Source organism: Lagenorhynchus albirostris, chromosome 20, assembly GCF_949774975.1.
Source record: "Lagenorhynchus albirostris chromosome 20, mLagAlb1.1, whole genome shotgun sequence".
Lineage (NCBI taxonomy): Eukaryota > Metazoa > Chordata > Mammalia > Artiodactyla > Delphinidae > Lagenorhynchus > Lagenorhynchus albirostris.
In genome coordinates, this window is record NC_083114.1 from 1,181,248 (window position 1) to 1,193,707 (window position 12,460).

Sequence of the window (12,460 nt, forward strand, 5' to 3'; positions counted from 1 at the left end):
TTACAGCCGCTCCAACCGAAAGCCCCAAAGCAGGCGGTGCCCCAGGGTGGCCAAGCAGGGACAGGCAAGGGGTGGGAGGGGCCTTCCAGGGTAGGGGCTGCTCGAGGCCCGGGGCCGCGTGTGGTGGTGAGCTTCCCTGCCTGCTCCCTCCAGCAGGGCCCACTCCGCCGCTGCCTAGAGAAAGCAGGTGGTCGGATCTGGCTGGCCCTCTGGACAGTCACCGCCGATTTGACAGAGATCACACAGCAACAGTCTGTTTGTTTATTGTGGAGTATTTTACATGCAAGATCCCAAACTAGACAGACATGTCTGGAAGGAGAGCCAGTGGGTGGACAGACGCTCTGGTGTCGCTGACTCCCCTCTAGACGGACCGCCAGGCTGGGGGACGCCGGACCACAAACCTGAGAACCCTCACAAGTCAAGTGCAAACTCGAGGAAATAAATATCCCCCCCACCCCCACCCCTTCCTCCAGGAGTGCCTGGAGAGACGCAGCGAGACTCCGGGGTTGACAGCTGTTCCCAGGGTGCCCCAGGGACAGCACAGGCTGGAGCAGGGCACTGGGAGAGGCGGGGGCCCCCGGGCGTCTTCTGGGTGCACACGCTCAGCCCGGGTGGCGAAGCCGGCTCTGCCCACGTCGGGGACAGGGGAGGGGCCCGGACCTGGCGGCAGCCAGTGCAGAGCACCGCCGCCCTCCACGGTGCTTCCCCTTCGCCAGCCCACAGCCCCCTCGGACCCTCCGGAAGGCTGGGCTGGACTGAGTTAGAAGCGTGCGGAGGCAAGCGGGGCTGTGGCAGCAGGAAGGGACGGGAAGAGCCGAGTCTGGGCGCCTGCTGCCACCGGTCCCCTCTCCCCACTGGGGCCTTGAGGGAAGGCCCAGGCCTCACGCCTCCCCAGGCCCCTTGCCCTGGACCCTGGGTAAGGAGGGGGAGGGCAGCGAGCCAAGGCAGCGTGGCCCAGGGCAGACAGCACGGTCGCTCACACTGAGGGAGCTGACAGAGAGACAGGAGGACAGACGGCCACCTTGCCCTCTGGCCCGGCCAGCAACGAGCCGCTGCAGCTCTGCGGCCCTTGTCCCGCGCGTGCTGATAAGCCAGTTGCTCACGTGTCCCCTGGGCCGGTCGGCCTGCACGGTGCCTGGGGGTCCCGGGCAGAGGCCGCTCTGGGGCAGGCTGGCCAAAGGCCCGCCGGTGCCCGGGTCGCACTGCACTTAGTGCCATTAGCTGCTGCCCACTGGCCAGAAAGGCAGGAGCAGAGGGTTAGTTTTCACATCTCAGCACACAACACAGAAAAGGTTACACACATCCCCAAGAAAATATCTTGACAAAATAAATATTTTAACCTATAATCAGGTATAATTAGTGCTTATAAGGAATCCCAGCAATAATGTAGTGTAATTAAGTACATACTGTATCTGTGATGTCTAACACTGGTGGAGAGGCTGCTGGCTCGGGGGGTCCCACTCCCCAGGGCGGAAGGCTCTGGCCAGCTTCCCTTCCCGAGCGCCGTGCCCCCCAGGCGGAAGGGAGCCAGTGGGAGGGGCCCAGGGCGCCTAGGGCTCACGACAGGAAGGGTAGAGCAGCACCGCCCCGGGCACCTGCTTCCCAGGCCGGCCTACGGCTGGGGCAGGCTGCTGTGACCTGATGGGCGAGCAGAGGGTCAGCTCCAGCTGGGACGGCCAGCGAGGCCACCACCACCCGCCGCCCCGGCGGCCCCACCTCTCTCAGCTGTGCCTGGCTGAGCAGCTGGGGCTGGGGGGCGGCTTTGCGGCGCCTCCCTGGGCAGGTACGTCTCCACCTCACCCTCCATCGGGAGACCCCTGGGCTCCCTGCTTCGCCGGGTGGAAGGCCGGCTCCTCCCTCAGCGGACGCTGGGCCTGGCTGCTGCAGCTCCCGTTGGACTGGCCACCCGAGGCCCACTGTCCCCCGCCCCCACACAGACACGCTCCCCAGGCTGCGCCCAAGGCCCGGGGATACCAGCTAGGGTCGCCAGGGACAACCAGGCCACCCAGCCACCTTCTGTGCAGCTCAAGTCGGCCAACTTCACACGCTCAGCATCCACACCGGCCTCGGGGCCTCGCCCTTGGAAACGCCGAGGAGAGGGGTGCAGCTGTCTGAGGGTCGGGGCTGGGCGGGGTGCAGGCAGGCTGGCCCAGCTCCGTGGTGGGGACTTCCTGAGAGCCCTCTGAGGAACTGGAGTGTGACAGCCCCAGCCGGACCCCAGGCCTCCTCTCCAGAGGAAGCTGCAGGGTGCCAAGCTGGGTGAGGGTGCCAGGCTGGGTGTGGGTCCCAGACGGGCAGCACCCCGCTTTCCCCCACACCTGCTCCTGCTGGTGCCCCGCACAGCCCTCCAGCCCCGTCCTAAACGCTCCCGCTGGAGCCCACGGCGGCACTGATCCTGGCCTGTGTCAGGCCCAGCCTCTTCTCCCTGCTTGGGCTGCCAGGTGGGAAGGGCTGACCACACCGCGGGCCAGGCCCACCAGGTGGCCCTGCCAGGCCTTGCCCCGACGCCCAGGCCGCGCGTGCTGGAACGCTGATCTGGACCAGGGCTCACAGGCTGGTGGAAGCCGCGGCAGCAGTGTGTTCGCTCTTCTGGGCCACAGCACAGGGCGGCTCAGGCTGGACCGGGCTTGGGCCGAGCGGCTAGTGCCCTGCCCATGGCCCGAGATACCAGCAAGGACCCAAGACAGGAGTGGGTGTCACCAGCCCCTCCTAGGTTGGTTGGGCGCCGGGTCTGGGGTGGGAGGAGGTCAGGCTTCAGGACAGTCTGCAGGGGAGGCTGAGGCCCCGCCCAGTAGAGTGCAGGGGCCTTCGGCCACTGGGATCTCGCCTGGGGTGCAACACCGCCTGCTGCTGGGCCCTGGAGGCGGAGGCGTGGAGGCTGCCGCAGACCAGGCCGAAGCACATTCACCAACGTGCAGAGCTCTCCCCAGCTGGCCAGAGCCAGCCCGCACTGTGCAGGCCCCCCCACAGGTGGGGCGGCCACAGGGCCCGTGGTGCACAGGGGCAGCTTGGAGACAGTAGAGTTATCTCTGCAAGAGCTGACTGGCCAGGGCTGCGAGCTGCCCTCCTGACAGCCCATGGCTCTGCCCACACCAGGAGCATGCAGGCCCGCGGGGGAGCCCTTGGTCCCAGGCTCGGCTGCTGAGCCAGCTTGGACGTGGGTCTGGGCGAGCAGCTGAGTATGAAAAAAGGGTCAAGCAGATGGCGGGTGAGAGACACCACCCGTGGGCATCCACAGAGCCTTCTAAGGTGCCGACACTCATCAGGCAGCAATGGTCCAGGAGGGCGACCAAGCCCGCAGGTGCAGACCTGCCCTCTCTGGGGCACAGGGGGTCACGGGAGGGCAGGAGAGGCCCGCTGAGCTGGGCAGGGGCACGCCGGGCAAGGGGCTGGGGCCTGAGCCCCTTCTCTGTGTGCAGGTGACCAGAGGAACCGCTCAGGACCAGACCCAAAGGGACTGCCCTGCCCGGTGCTGGACCAGCTGTGGGCTCTTCCTGGGAAGGAACAGGCAGAGGGAGCTGGTGGGCAGGAAGAGCGGAAGTTGAGGGGCTGTGGCTACAGCAACGCTGTCCCGCCGCCCACAGAGAGGGTGGCTAAAGCTGGTCCTGACTAGCGGGAGGCCTGGGAGCAAACACAGTGGCGTTTCCATGGAGACACAGCAGCGCAGGACCAGGTGAGGGCTGGGGATGGGACGAGTGGCCAGTGCCTGGTGTGGATGGGGGGAGCTAGAGGTGACCTGCCGTGGGGGGGCCCAACCACAGGACAGCTCACAGGGCAAAGAGGGCGTCCTCCGACTGCTCCGGCTTCTTCCGGCTGGAGGGATTTGAGGCCGGGGCCGGAGCCTCCGCTGGGGGAGAGGGGAGGTTGGGAACCATTTCGGCAGCTTTGGCCCTTTCTTCAAGGAATTTATCGAACTCTACAACACAAAAAAAGGCCGGCCGGGACTGGTAAGGGCTCAGCTGTATTGAGGCTCCAACAGCCACGCCCACCTGCTCCCCACAGAGCACCGCCCCCTTTCCTCCTCCGCCATCACCAGGACAAGCGGGAAGCCTGCCACAAGCCGGCGGGGTGGGGGCGTGGGGGGCTGGGGGGCGCCAGTTAGGATTCCTGCCCCACCACTGACTTGGAGCTTTTCCATCATGCAGATCAGCATAGAAGGCAGGGCAGGGGGAGCTGGAGGGGAGAGTTCCTCCTTGAACTTGGCAGGGAAACCCCCCCACACCCACCAAGCAGGGCTTGTGCCTGCAGAGGGGCCCAGCTGTGCGGCCACAGGGTGCCAGGCCCAGGGGTGCCCTGCGTGCCCTGCTGACTGCATGGCATGTGTCTTGCTTCAGCTGCACTGAGCATCTGGCGGGGGCAAACTGGTCAGCAGTGCAGGCAACTGTGCCCACTGTTCACCAGCTGCAGCACCTCCCTCATCAGCACAAGGCCTGGGTGGGACACAGCCCAGGAGCCCGCAGGGGAGGCCCGCCCAGGCGGCATGGCGGAGGGCGGGGGGGGGCTCCCAGAGCCTGGGGCGGACACAGCAGCAGCGGGTTGTGGGGGGCAGGCCTACCTTCGCTCGTGACGCCCTCCTCCAGGTCGTCGCCCTTCTGTGGGAGAGCAGAGAGAGGGCATTAGGACCCGCCCACCCTGCTGCCGCTCCCCGCCCTCGGCCACCCCAGGGCGGCACCCGAGCAAAACTTCCTACTTCCCGTCCCCCCAAGTTCTGTAAGAGCAAAGCACTGCTCTCGTCTTAATCAGAGACGCAGAAACTTTGTTTTTAAAAAGTAAAAACAAAAATAGTAGGTTCTAGGTTTTGATCCCCCAGAAGGGTCAGAAAGCAAAAATTCTAAAAGGTGCAGGTTCGTTCTCCGGCTGAGCCGCGGGGCAGGCCTGCAGGGCGGCCAGGAGGAGGCTGCGCCTCAGGCAGCCAGGGCCCCGGGCGCTCCTCCACTGGGCGTCCCCTCGCGGGCAGCCACAGGGCGCTGGGAGGTCACGGCCACGCCAGCAGCTGGGAACCGCATGAGGCCTGGAAGCACGGGGCCGGACCCTGCGGCGCTCTGGCAGCGTCCTCCTGCGCCCCGATGCTGTCACTGGGGAGGCTCTGGGGGGTCAATTCTGTGCGGAACGTGGGGGCCACTGGGAACTCTGCACAGTGATGGGGAAGCAGACACGGCCCGGGCTTCCTTCCTGGCTCTGCCCCTGACCTGCTGCGCGGCTGGCTGGGAGGTCCCTGGCCCTCGAGCGCGGGTGCCCCCCGTGAGGTGGGGGCCCCGGCCTGCCTGCTCTGCGATGGGAGCTGTTGCTTTCCGGGCATTCCCTGGGAAAGGCGTAATGGGGGGCCCCTCCTCCCCTGGCATGGCACCCGAGTCTCCGGGAAGCCCGGCTTTGGTGGGGGGGTTGGGGGCTGGCCCGGAGCGGCAGGAGGCCCGTCCTGGGGGCTGAGGTCTGCCGTCCTAGGTGGGGGGGTGTCCTGAGGGGAGGCAGCGAGAAGCAAGGACGAGTTGTCCTCAGGTCATGGGGAGAGTCCCACCAGCCATGACCATGGACAAACACCTCCCCTCCCAGGGTGCATTTCTTCACCAGCCCCGGGGGTGGGGGGCTGGGGGTGGTGGTGAGAGTGCTTGGCGGGGGGCAGCGGGGGACCAGCCAGCACAGCCCTCCCCTCTCGGACCGGCTGCCCTTGCCAGCTGCACGATGTCCTAACCTTCCTGCCCATCTCTGGGGATAAAGACAATGGTCCCTGGAACCATTAAATCCAAGATACCAGGAGATGCTGGGGAAGGGGGATGAGAGTGAATTAAAAAACAAACACCAACTCATGTCTGTGTAAATTTCACAATTAAAAGAAAAAAATGTCTCTGGGTATATTTCACAATTAAAAGAAAAAAATGAAAACCAAAAAAAAAAATAAATAAAAATATAAATTAAAAAGCGTACAAAAACCCCAAACCTAAAGAACCCAAGCACACACACACCTGAAACCGCAGTAACTGGGAAAAGTCAGTGTGCGTCTTGGGGGCGGCGTGGCCCGCCGAGCAGGTGCGGACCCCGGGGGGCGCCTGCCCAGCCTCCCCTCCTCCACCTCCCCAGGGAGCGGCCCCGCGCCGGCCCCCAGGCCTCCTGTCCTCAGAGGCGCCTGGGCCTCGCCACTCCCCACACGAGATAGAAAAGTCGAGTCTCACCAGGTCGGTCCTGAGCCACACCTCAATGTCGTCCATGACAGACGGCTGCACCACGGGGATCTATGGAAGCGGCAGGCAGCGGCCAGGCAGCCCGCGGCCAGGCAGGGGAGACAGAACAGCGGACACGTCAACCCAAGCAGCCCGACGGAGCCAGACGTACACAGAGCAGAACACGTTGGCGCAGCAGGCGGGCGGGCACGCAGGCAGCCACGTGGGAAACGGCAGGTGAGGGAAGCAGCAGCTCTAGGAAGCAGGGCTAGCGACGGGACGGGACGGGACGGGACGGGACGCGGTGGGGAGGGAGGCGCAGTACGCGTTCTTCAGTGGATAACTTTTTGACTAGCGTGTCTGCCTCTCAGCCCTGGGGCGCCGGCCTGCAGGCCGGTGTGGAGCCCCTCCGCCTGCGACAGTCCCGGCCCCGACAGGACGGGGAGGCCATGTGGCCGTCCGCCCAGGGCGGGGCAGGGGGCAGGTGGTCCAGGCTCGCTCACTGAAAGGATGGTGTCCTGGGGCATTTCTGAGTGGGAAGGGCACCCAGGCCTGGGTGTGGCCTGGCCCACAGCAGCCCGGCACATTCCTCCACCAGCAGACACAGGCCAAAGCCAAGGGCTTTGATGACAAAAGGGACCGCAGGCTTTGGTTGTCTTTGTGTCCCTTTGGTGGAAAAATCAGGAAGCGGCCTGAATGCCGCAGCCTCCTCCCATCCCACCCTTTCCTCCCAGCTTCCAATGGCTGTCTGTGGCCCCAGCAACAAAGAAAAGAAGTGCAACTGAAAGCAGGGGAGTCGGGGGGGGGACGGGGGGAGCAGGGGAGCGGTTGGGAAGGGGGACCAGGGTCCCGAGCAAAGGAGGGCACCCCTCTGGTGCCTGGGCCCTGTCCACGCCTGGGCCACCCATGCCAAGGGCCTGAAAATCTATCTGGCTAGAAATACTTAAGCTGCTGTCAGACATAATCAAATGATCGTATGATAAGAAGGAAAAGGAACCTTTAACCCCTTCAAAGCCACGTTAATGAAATGTTGGCTCCCAGACTAGATAAACGAGAGGATGGCCCTTGACCGAGGTGACCTGCATCCTCACCTTGGCTGGGTCTGGGAGGTACCTCCTAGAACTCACTCACAAGCTCGCTATTTCTAGAAAAACTGCGGGCACTGTGTCTGTAGCTGGGTTCACCCCAACGTCACACAGCTGGGCCGGCAGACCCTCCTCTGGCTTCCACATGTGTCTCAGAGCGGCTCAGGCCAACCTCGATCAGATGAGGGAGATTCTGCCTATGTTGCCATTTAATTTCTTTGACCTACTGGGGACTTAAGAATGTTGAAATGAAAAAATACCAAGGAGTTCAAACCACCCTGAAATGACTCATGGTGACAAGGAACACATGGTCCTCCCTCCGGGCAGGACGCCAAGGGGCTGCTGGCAGCACCTGGAGCCGACTTCCCTCCCCACGGAGCAGGGACCAGCGGCGTCGACGGTGCGACCGGCCAGTCTTACGCCTGCTGACGGGGCTTCTGCCCGACACGTTCCCATGACAGGAGATGCCAATTTTCGTTATCATGATGCTTCTAAGCCAGGACGCCCAGCCTCGGGGAGGACTCGTGCCACACCGCCAAATCCCCGGGACCAAGCGTGGGAAGTCAGTGTGTCTCCAGGGAGAAACCCGCCAACCCACCAGCCTCGGCCCGCCCAGGAGGAGTGGGGATTCCTCGGGTCGCAAAGCTTGAAAAAAGACACTAAGTTGTCATGCGCCTTAGGCCTTCAGGTTTTGCTCGTAACTTTTTTGTTACTGTTCAGAATTGGTCCCTCGGGGGCAGGGATAGCGCCTCAGTTTTCTCCCCTGGACCGATCTTGAGAGCCAGCACGCTCAGAAAATAAACACTGACACATGAGAAGCTCCTCACCCCTCAAAACAAGCCTGCCACCCACAAGTCAGGGGTGGACTTGCTCCCTTCCAGGAGCTCCCCACCTCCGGGGCCCCAAGAAGCCCCAGGTCTGGGGCCTCAGCCTCGTCTGTGAAATGGGGCGACGTCTTCCGCCACTCACGACCCCAGAGTCCTTCAGTTCTAGTCGGGTGCTTCCGTTTCTAACTCAGAAACCCAGGGATGCCGGAGCCGTGGGGCCTGAGCCCTGACTGAGAGGCGCTGGCCGAGGGCATGCATCACGTGGAGTCGGGTGTGGGTGACAGGATAGCTCACGTGATGGGGGGATGGGCCGCCCTGCCAGGCTGGATGCAGCCTGGGCTCACGAGCCGCCTGCCTGGGAATCGATGGGGGAGCACGGCGCCAGGAGCGCGGCAAAGCTGCCCCAAAACCAGGTGCTTCAGACACAGTAGACACTTGCGCTGCCCTGCAAACAGGAGCTGCTCTGTCACCGCTCCAGCTGCGGGCACATCCCCAGGCCAGAGAGGCCTCAGCGTTCTCACCCTGAGCGACCTGGGCTCTCACACGCCCTGGGGTGAGCACCTCCCGGGCAAGGGGGCTGCCAGAGTGTGAGTTGGAGGAAGGAGACAGAAAGGGAAACAGATGCAACGAGAAAAAAATAAAGGGAGCGCGTGTGGGTACACCCTTGGATACAGACCGGCCGCCCAAACTCCCTAGCTCCGAGGACGGCCGGACGGGGCTGGCTGGCTGAGGCGCTGGATGCGGAGGGCAGCCGTGGACGTGGCAGGGGTGGGCCAGCCTGGGCTCAGACGGGCAGCCCTGCGTGTGGGCAGGAGGGTCACCGGCTCAAAGGGGAAAGGCACTGCCCGGTCTGCGTAGGGGGCCCCGCCCCAAGCCTGGGCCTGGGCAGCGGCAGACTTTTCTCTAACCTCTTTGGGTTCCTGCTGCGACCCCTACTCTTTCACCTATCCTGGCTGCACCCTGCGTGTGGGTGACAGGCCTCCGACCGCCGCCGGGAGAGGCAAGAGCACCGCCGTCCCCGGGCAGGCTGCTCGAGAAGGTTCTTGGGGCTCTCCTCCACGGTAACGGGCCTGGTGCTGGACCTGGATGCCCGACACGCCTCCCCGCAAGGAAACCAGCACCACTTCCAACGCGGCCGGACCAAGTGCTGCGCTCGGGTGCAATGCTTCCAGGGGCTCTTGCCCCCCGACAGTCCTCCTGCCACCTCCCCAACCTGAGGCTCAGTCTACAGGCCCTTTGGTCTCGCTCAATAGTACAAAAAGTTTCCAAGTAAAGAATTTGTACTTGGCAGGTTTGGAAAGACTCAGGGTTTCTATGCTATGGGAAATGAGGCAAAGCAATTAATATACGCTGTTTAAAAGAAAACAAAACAAAACACTGCAGTCGGGCAGGTGAGACACAGGGTTAGCTGTTAGTCGGGCTTGTTTCTGAAGTCGGAGACTGGAGCTCTAGGTGGGGCCGGCAGGGGTGGGTGCCACCACCGGCTACCAAGCCACACGCGGGGCGGCTGTGTGGGCAGTATCATTTTTTGCAGGACTAATAGGCACAAGGACACACAGCTGGATCCTCCCAATTTGGACAGTGGAGTGGACGTGGTCTCCAGGAGTGCTGCTCTAAGGCCACCCGCACGTGTGGGCCAGAGCCCCTGCTTGTCCCCACCGAAGCAAACAAGGGGCCGGGCTAGCCCATGTCCCTAAGAACGGCCTTGGGGTCTGGTGCAGCAAGCAGGACGGGCTGCCGGCAGGTGGAGGGAGACGGCCCCCCGAGTGCGGCTGTGCTGGGTCGCCAGCTCCCAGCTGGGCGGGCAGACACCCTGGCCCCCGGCTCTGACAGCCCTTTGGCCCGTGTCCTCGAGAGCTAGTCACACTTGCTTAGGCAGGTGACCCTGTGCTGCCCGCAGGCTCGGGCATGCTGGCCCAGCCTGAAGAGCCCTCCCCTGGCCCCAGGCTGGCCCGGCCCGAAGGGGTCAGTTCGGCTTCCTCCTGGTGTGTCTAGGTCTCCCGCTCAGGCTCCACCATGCACAGACCCCGGTCTCAGAGGTGAAATCGTCCCTGCACCGCAGGCAGCCTGCAGCAAGTGACCTCTCTGTGCACAGACTCGGGGCCACCTGATCACGAGGCAGGAGGGATCCTGCCGGGTCTTGGAGCCATGGACAGCCTACTTCCTGAGGTTGACTGCGTGTATGATCCCCACATCTTCTTATTCCGTTCCAGTAGCGTTTGTGTTTCTTTAGGAGGTCTCAGATCCTTCCGGGGGCACAGTGGGCACAAACAATTACAGGACGAAACCCCATCGGCCTAGACTGCCACATTCACAGGCTGGGCGGCGTTCTCTGCCCAGTCAGATGCTTTGAGCCTGTCCTCTCAGAAACATCCCCTCCCAAGCAGAGGCCACAGTAACTTGTGCTCATCCTGGAAAAGTGAATACTGCCCAGAGCTCCAGAAACGGTAGAAGGAGGGAAAGGGCCCTCCCCTCACTCCTGCAAACGCCTGGACCTCCACAGAAAACCAGAGATGGAGTTTCTGGGGCTGGAAGTCTGCAGCTTAAGGAGACAGACAGGAGGGGAAGACTGGGCACCCGCGAGAAGACAGAGGGAAGCGCCGAGGGTGGTGGTGGTGGGGGGACAAGGGGCTCAGCGCGGCTGGTGACCTCTCACCATTCCTTGGGCTATGAGCCAGCTGTCTATGGGCTCCAGGTCAGAGTCCCCACCTTTACCTCTCTTCTGGGCCGAGGACAGAAAAGTCCCAGAAAGGAAAGTCACAGCAAGACCCGTGGTAAAGAAGCCAATAGCACATGTCATGGAAACAGAAAAGCCACTGTCAGAGCTGGTGCCCCGTCACCTGAGGAGCTGGGACCCAGCGGCCCACCCCCCAAACATGCCCTTACCTCCTGGATAAAAGAAGAGGCGTTTAGTAACAGGCACCCCAAGAGGGTAACACGCACTTGAACCCCTGTTCCCACGCCCCTGGGGCCGCAGAAGGCCGGCCGGGGCTGCCCTCCGCCTAGGCTCTCAGGGTCACTGAGGGGTGGCTTCACAGAACCAGCTTTTGCACAATCATCTCTACTTTCATTATCTTTTTCCTCCTCAGTTACCTGTGGCGTTCTTTTTCCAAACTCTTAATGTGAATGATGAATTTGGGGATATTGCCTTTTCTAAATGATGAAAGTATTTAAAGTTAGAACTACTGGTGTGGCTGTACCGTGAAGGTGTGGCTACACAGTTTTTTCTCCGTTACCGTGTTCTCAATTTCTCCCATGGCCCAGGTTTCATTTCCAGGGCAGCACTGTTTAGGATATGGAACACCATGACCCGAAGTACAGGCCTGAAGATGCATATAAGTGTGTGTGCACAGATACAAAGACACACCCACAGACAGGCGCGTGCGCGCACACACACACACACACACACACACACACACACACACACACGGCCCACACGAACCCTGCTCCCTGCATCACCCCATCGAGCAGGGCACACGAGGAGCAGCCTGCCTGCTGCAGGTGGAAATGTTGAAAACAGGAGGCAGGCCAGGCACCCGGGGTGAAAGGCAGGGAGCCGGCTGCATTCCTGTGCTTGGACCCCGGGCACTGGCAGAGGCAGTGGCAGAAGGGCACTCCTGGCCTTGGCGGGGCAGGCCCTGGAGGCAGAGTGGAGAGCTGGCCGGGCCGGCCTGGTCAGCTGGGCCAGGAGGATGGGCCGGACTTACTGGCTCCCTGGTGCCCTGAGTTGGGGTGGGGGCCGTCCTCAGCAACAGGACCACTGGGCCACGGCACAGTCCCGGCCTCAGGGGTTCTGCGGGGGGCGGGGCACTGAGAGCCGCAGCCTGGGTGGCTCTTCTGCGCCCCCTGGTGGCTGGTGCAGAGGGACGCACGGCCCTCAACCAGCTGGCTGAGCCGGGAGGGACATGGGGACCAGGCGATGAGCTTTCTTGGGGACGCCAGGCCTCAGCACTGCCGCCTGCCCGGGCCACTTGGACAGGGGCTGCGGGAGGCCAAGGGCTGGTGTTGGGAAGCCAGGCTCCCCCCCAGGGGACAGACGAGCGCTGCCCCTTTGTAGCCCGGGATGGGGCGGGCCAGGGGGCGGCTGTCCTGGGGCCACTGTCCCCCAGCGCCACCCCCCACACACACATTCATGCGCTCGTGGCCACACACACTTCTCAGGCGAGAAGGGAACCACCTCACGAGAAGCATGGAGGCACAAACCTTTTCCTTCCGGGCACTGCGATCTCCCAGGAATCACAGAAGCCCCTCCTTCACCTCCGAGCACCTCTGCCCTCAGCGCTGCTCCCCCACTCCAGCCCCCTCCCCAAGCCAGCCCCACCAGCCACCTTCTGAGGGCAGGCCTGCAGGGACAGGCCCAGGCCTCCACTTCCCTTCTGTCAGAGAGCCGCCC

The 12,460-nt window shown here is 63.2% G+C and overlaps 1 protein-coding gene across 13 annotated transcripts in view; it reads right to left on the bottom strand.

Moving 5' to 3' along the window:
- Positions 1-12,460, bottom strand: part of TOM1L2 (target of myb1 like 2 membrane trafficking protein) — an 87,129-nt gene that overhangs the window by 3,605 nt on the left and 71,064 nt on the right. For 5 of the 13 annotated variants that reach the window (XR_009537790.1, XM_060135805.1, XM_060135804.1 and 2 more), the window contains 4 exons: positions 10,724-10,789; positions 6,168-6,227; positions 4,556-4,592; positions 3,772-3,916 (listed from right to left, as the gene is read on the bottom strand). Coding sequence is in view for 12 of the 13 variants with exons in the window: in XM_060135805.1 (XP_059991788.1) it covers positions 3,772-3,916; positions 4,556-4,592; positions 6,168-6,227; positions 10,724-10,789 (308 nt within the window). In the remaining variant the exon portion in view is untranslated. Of the gene's footprint in view, positions 1-247; positions 3,917-4,555; positions 4,593-6,167; positions 6,228-10,723; positions 10,790-12,460 lie in introns of those variants that run through there. The other 8 variants (XM_060135810.1, XM_060135811.1, XM_060135808.1 and 5 more) reach the window with 8 other exon arrangements.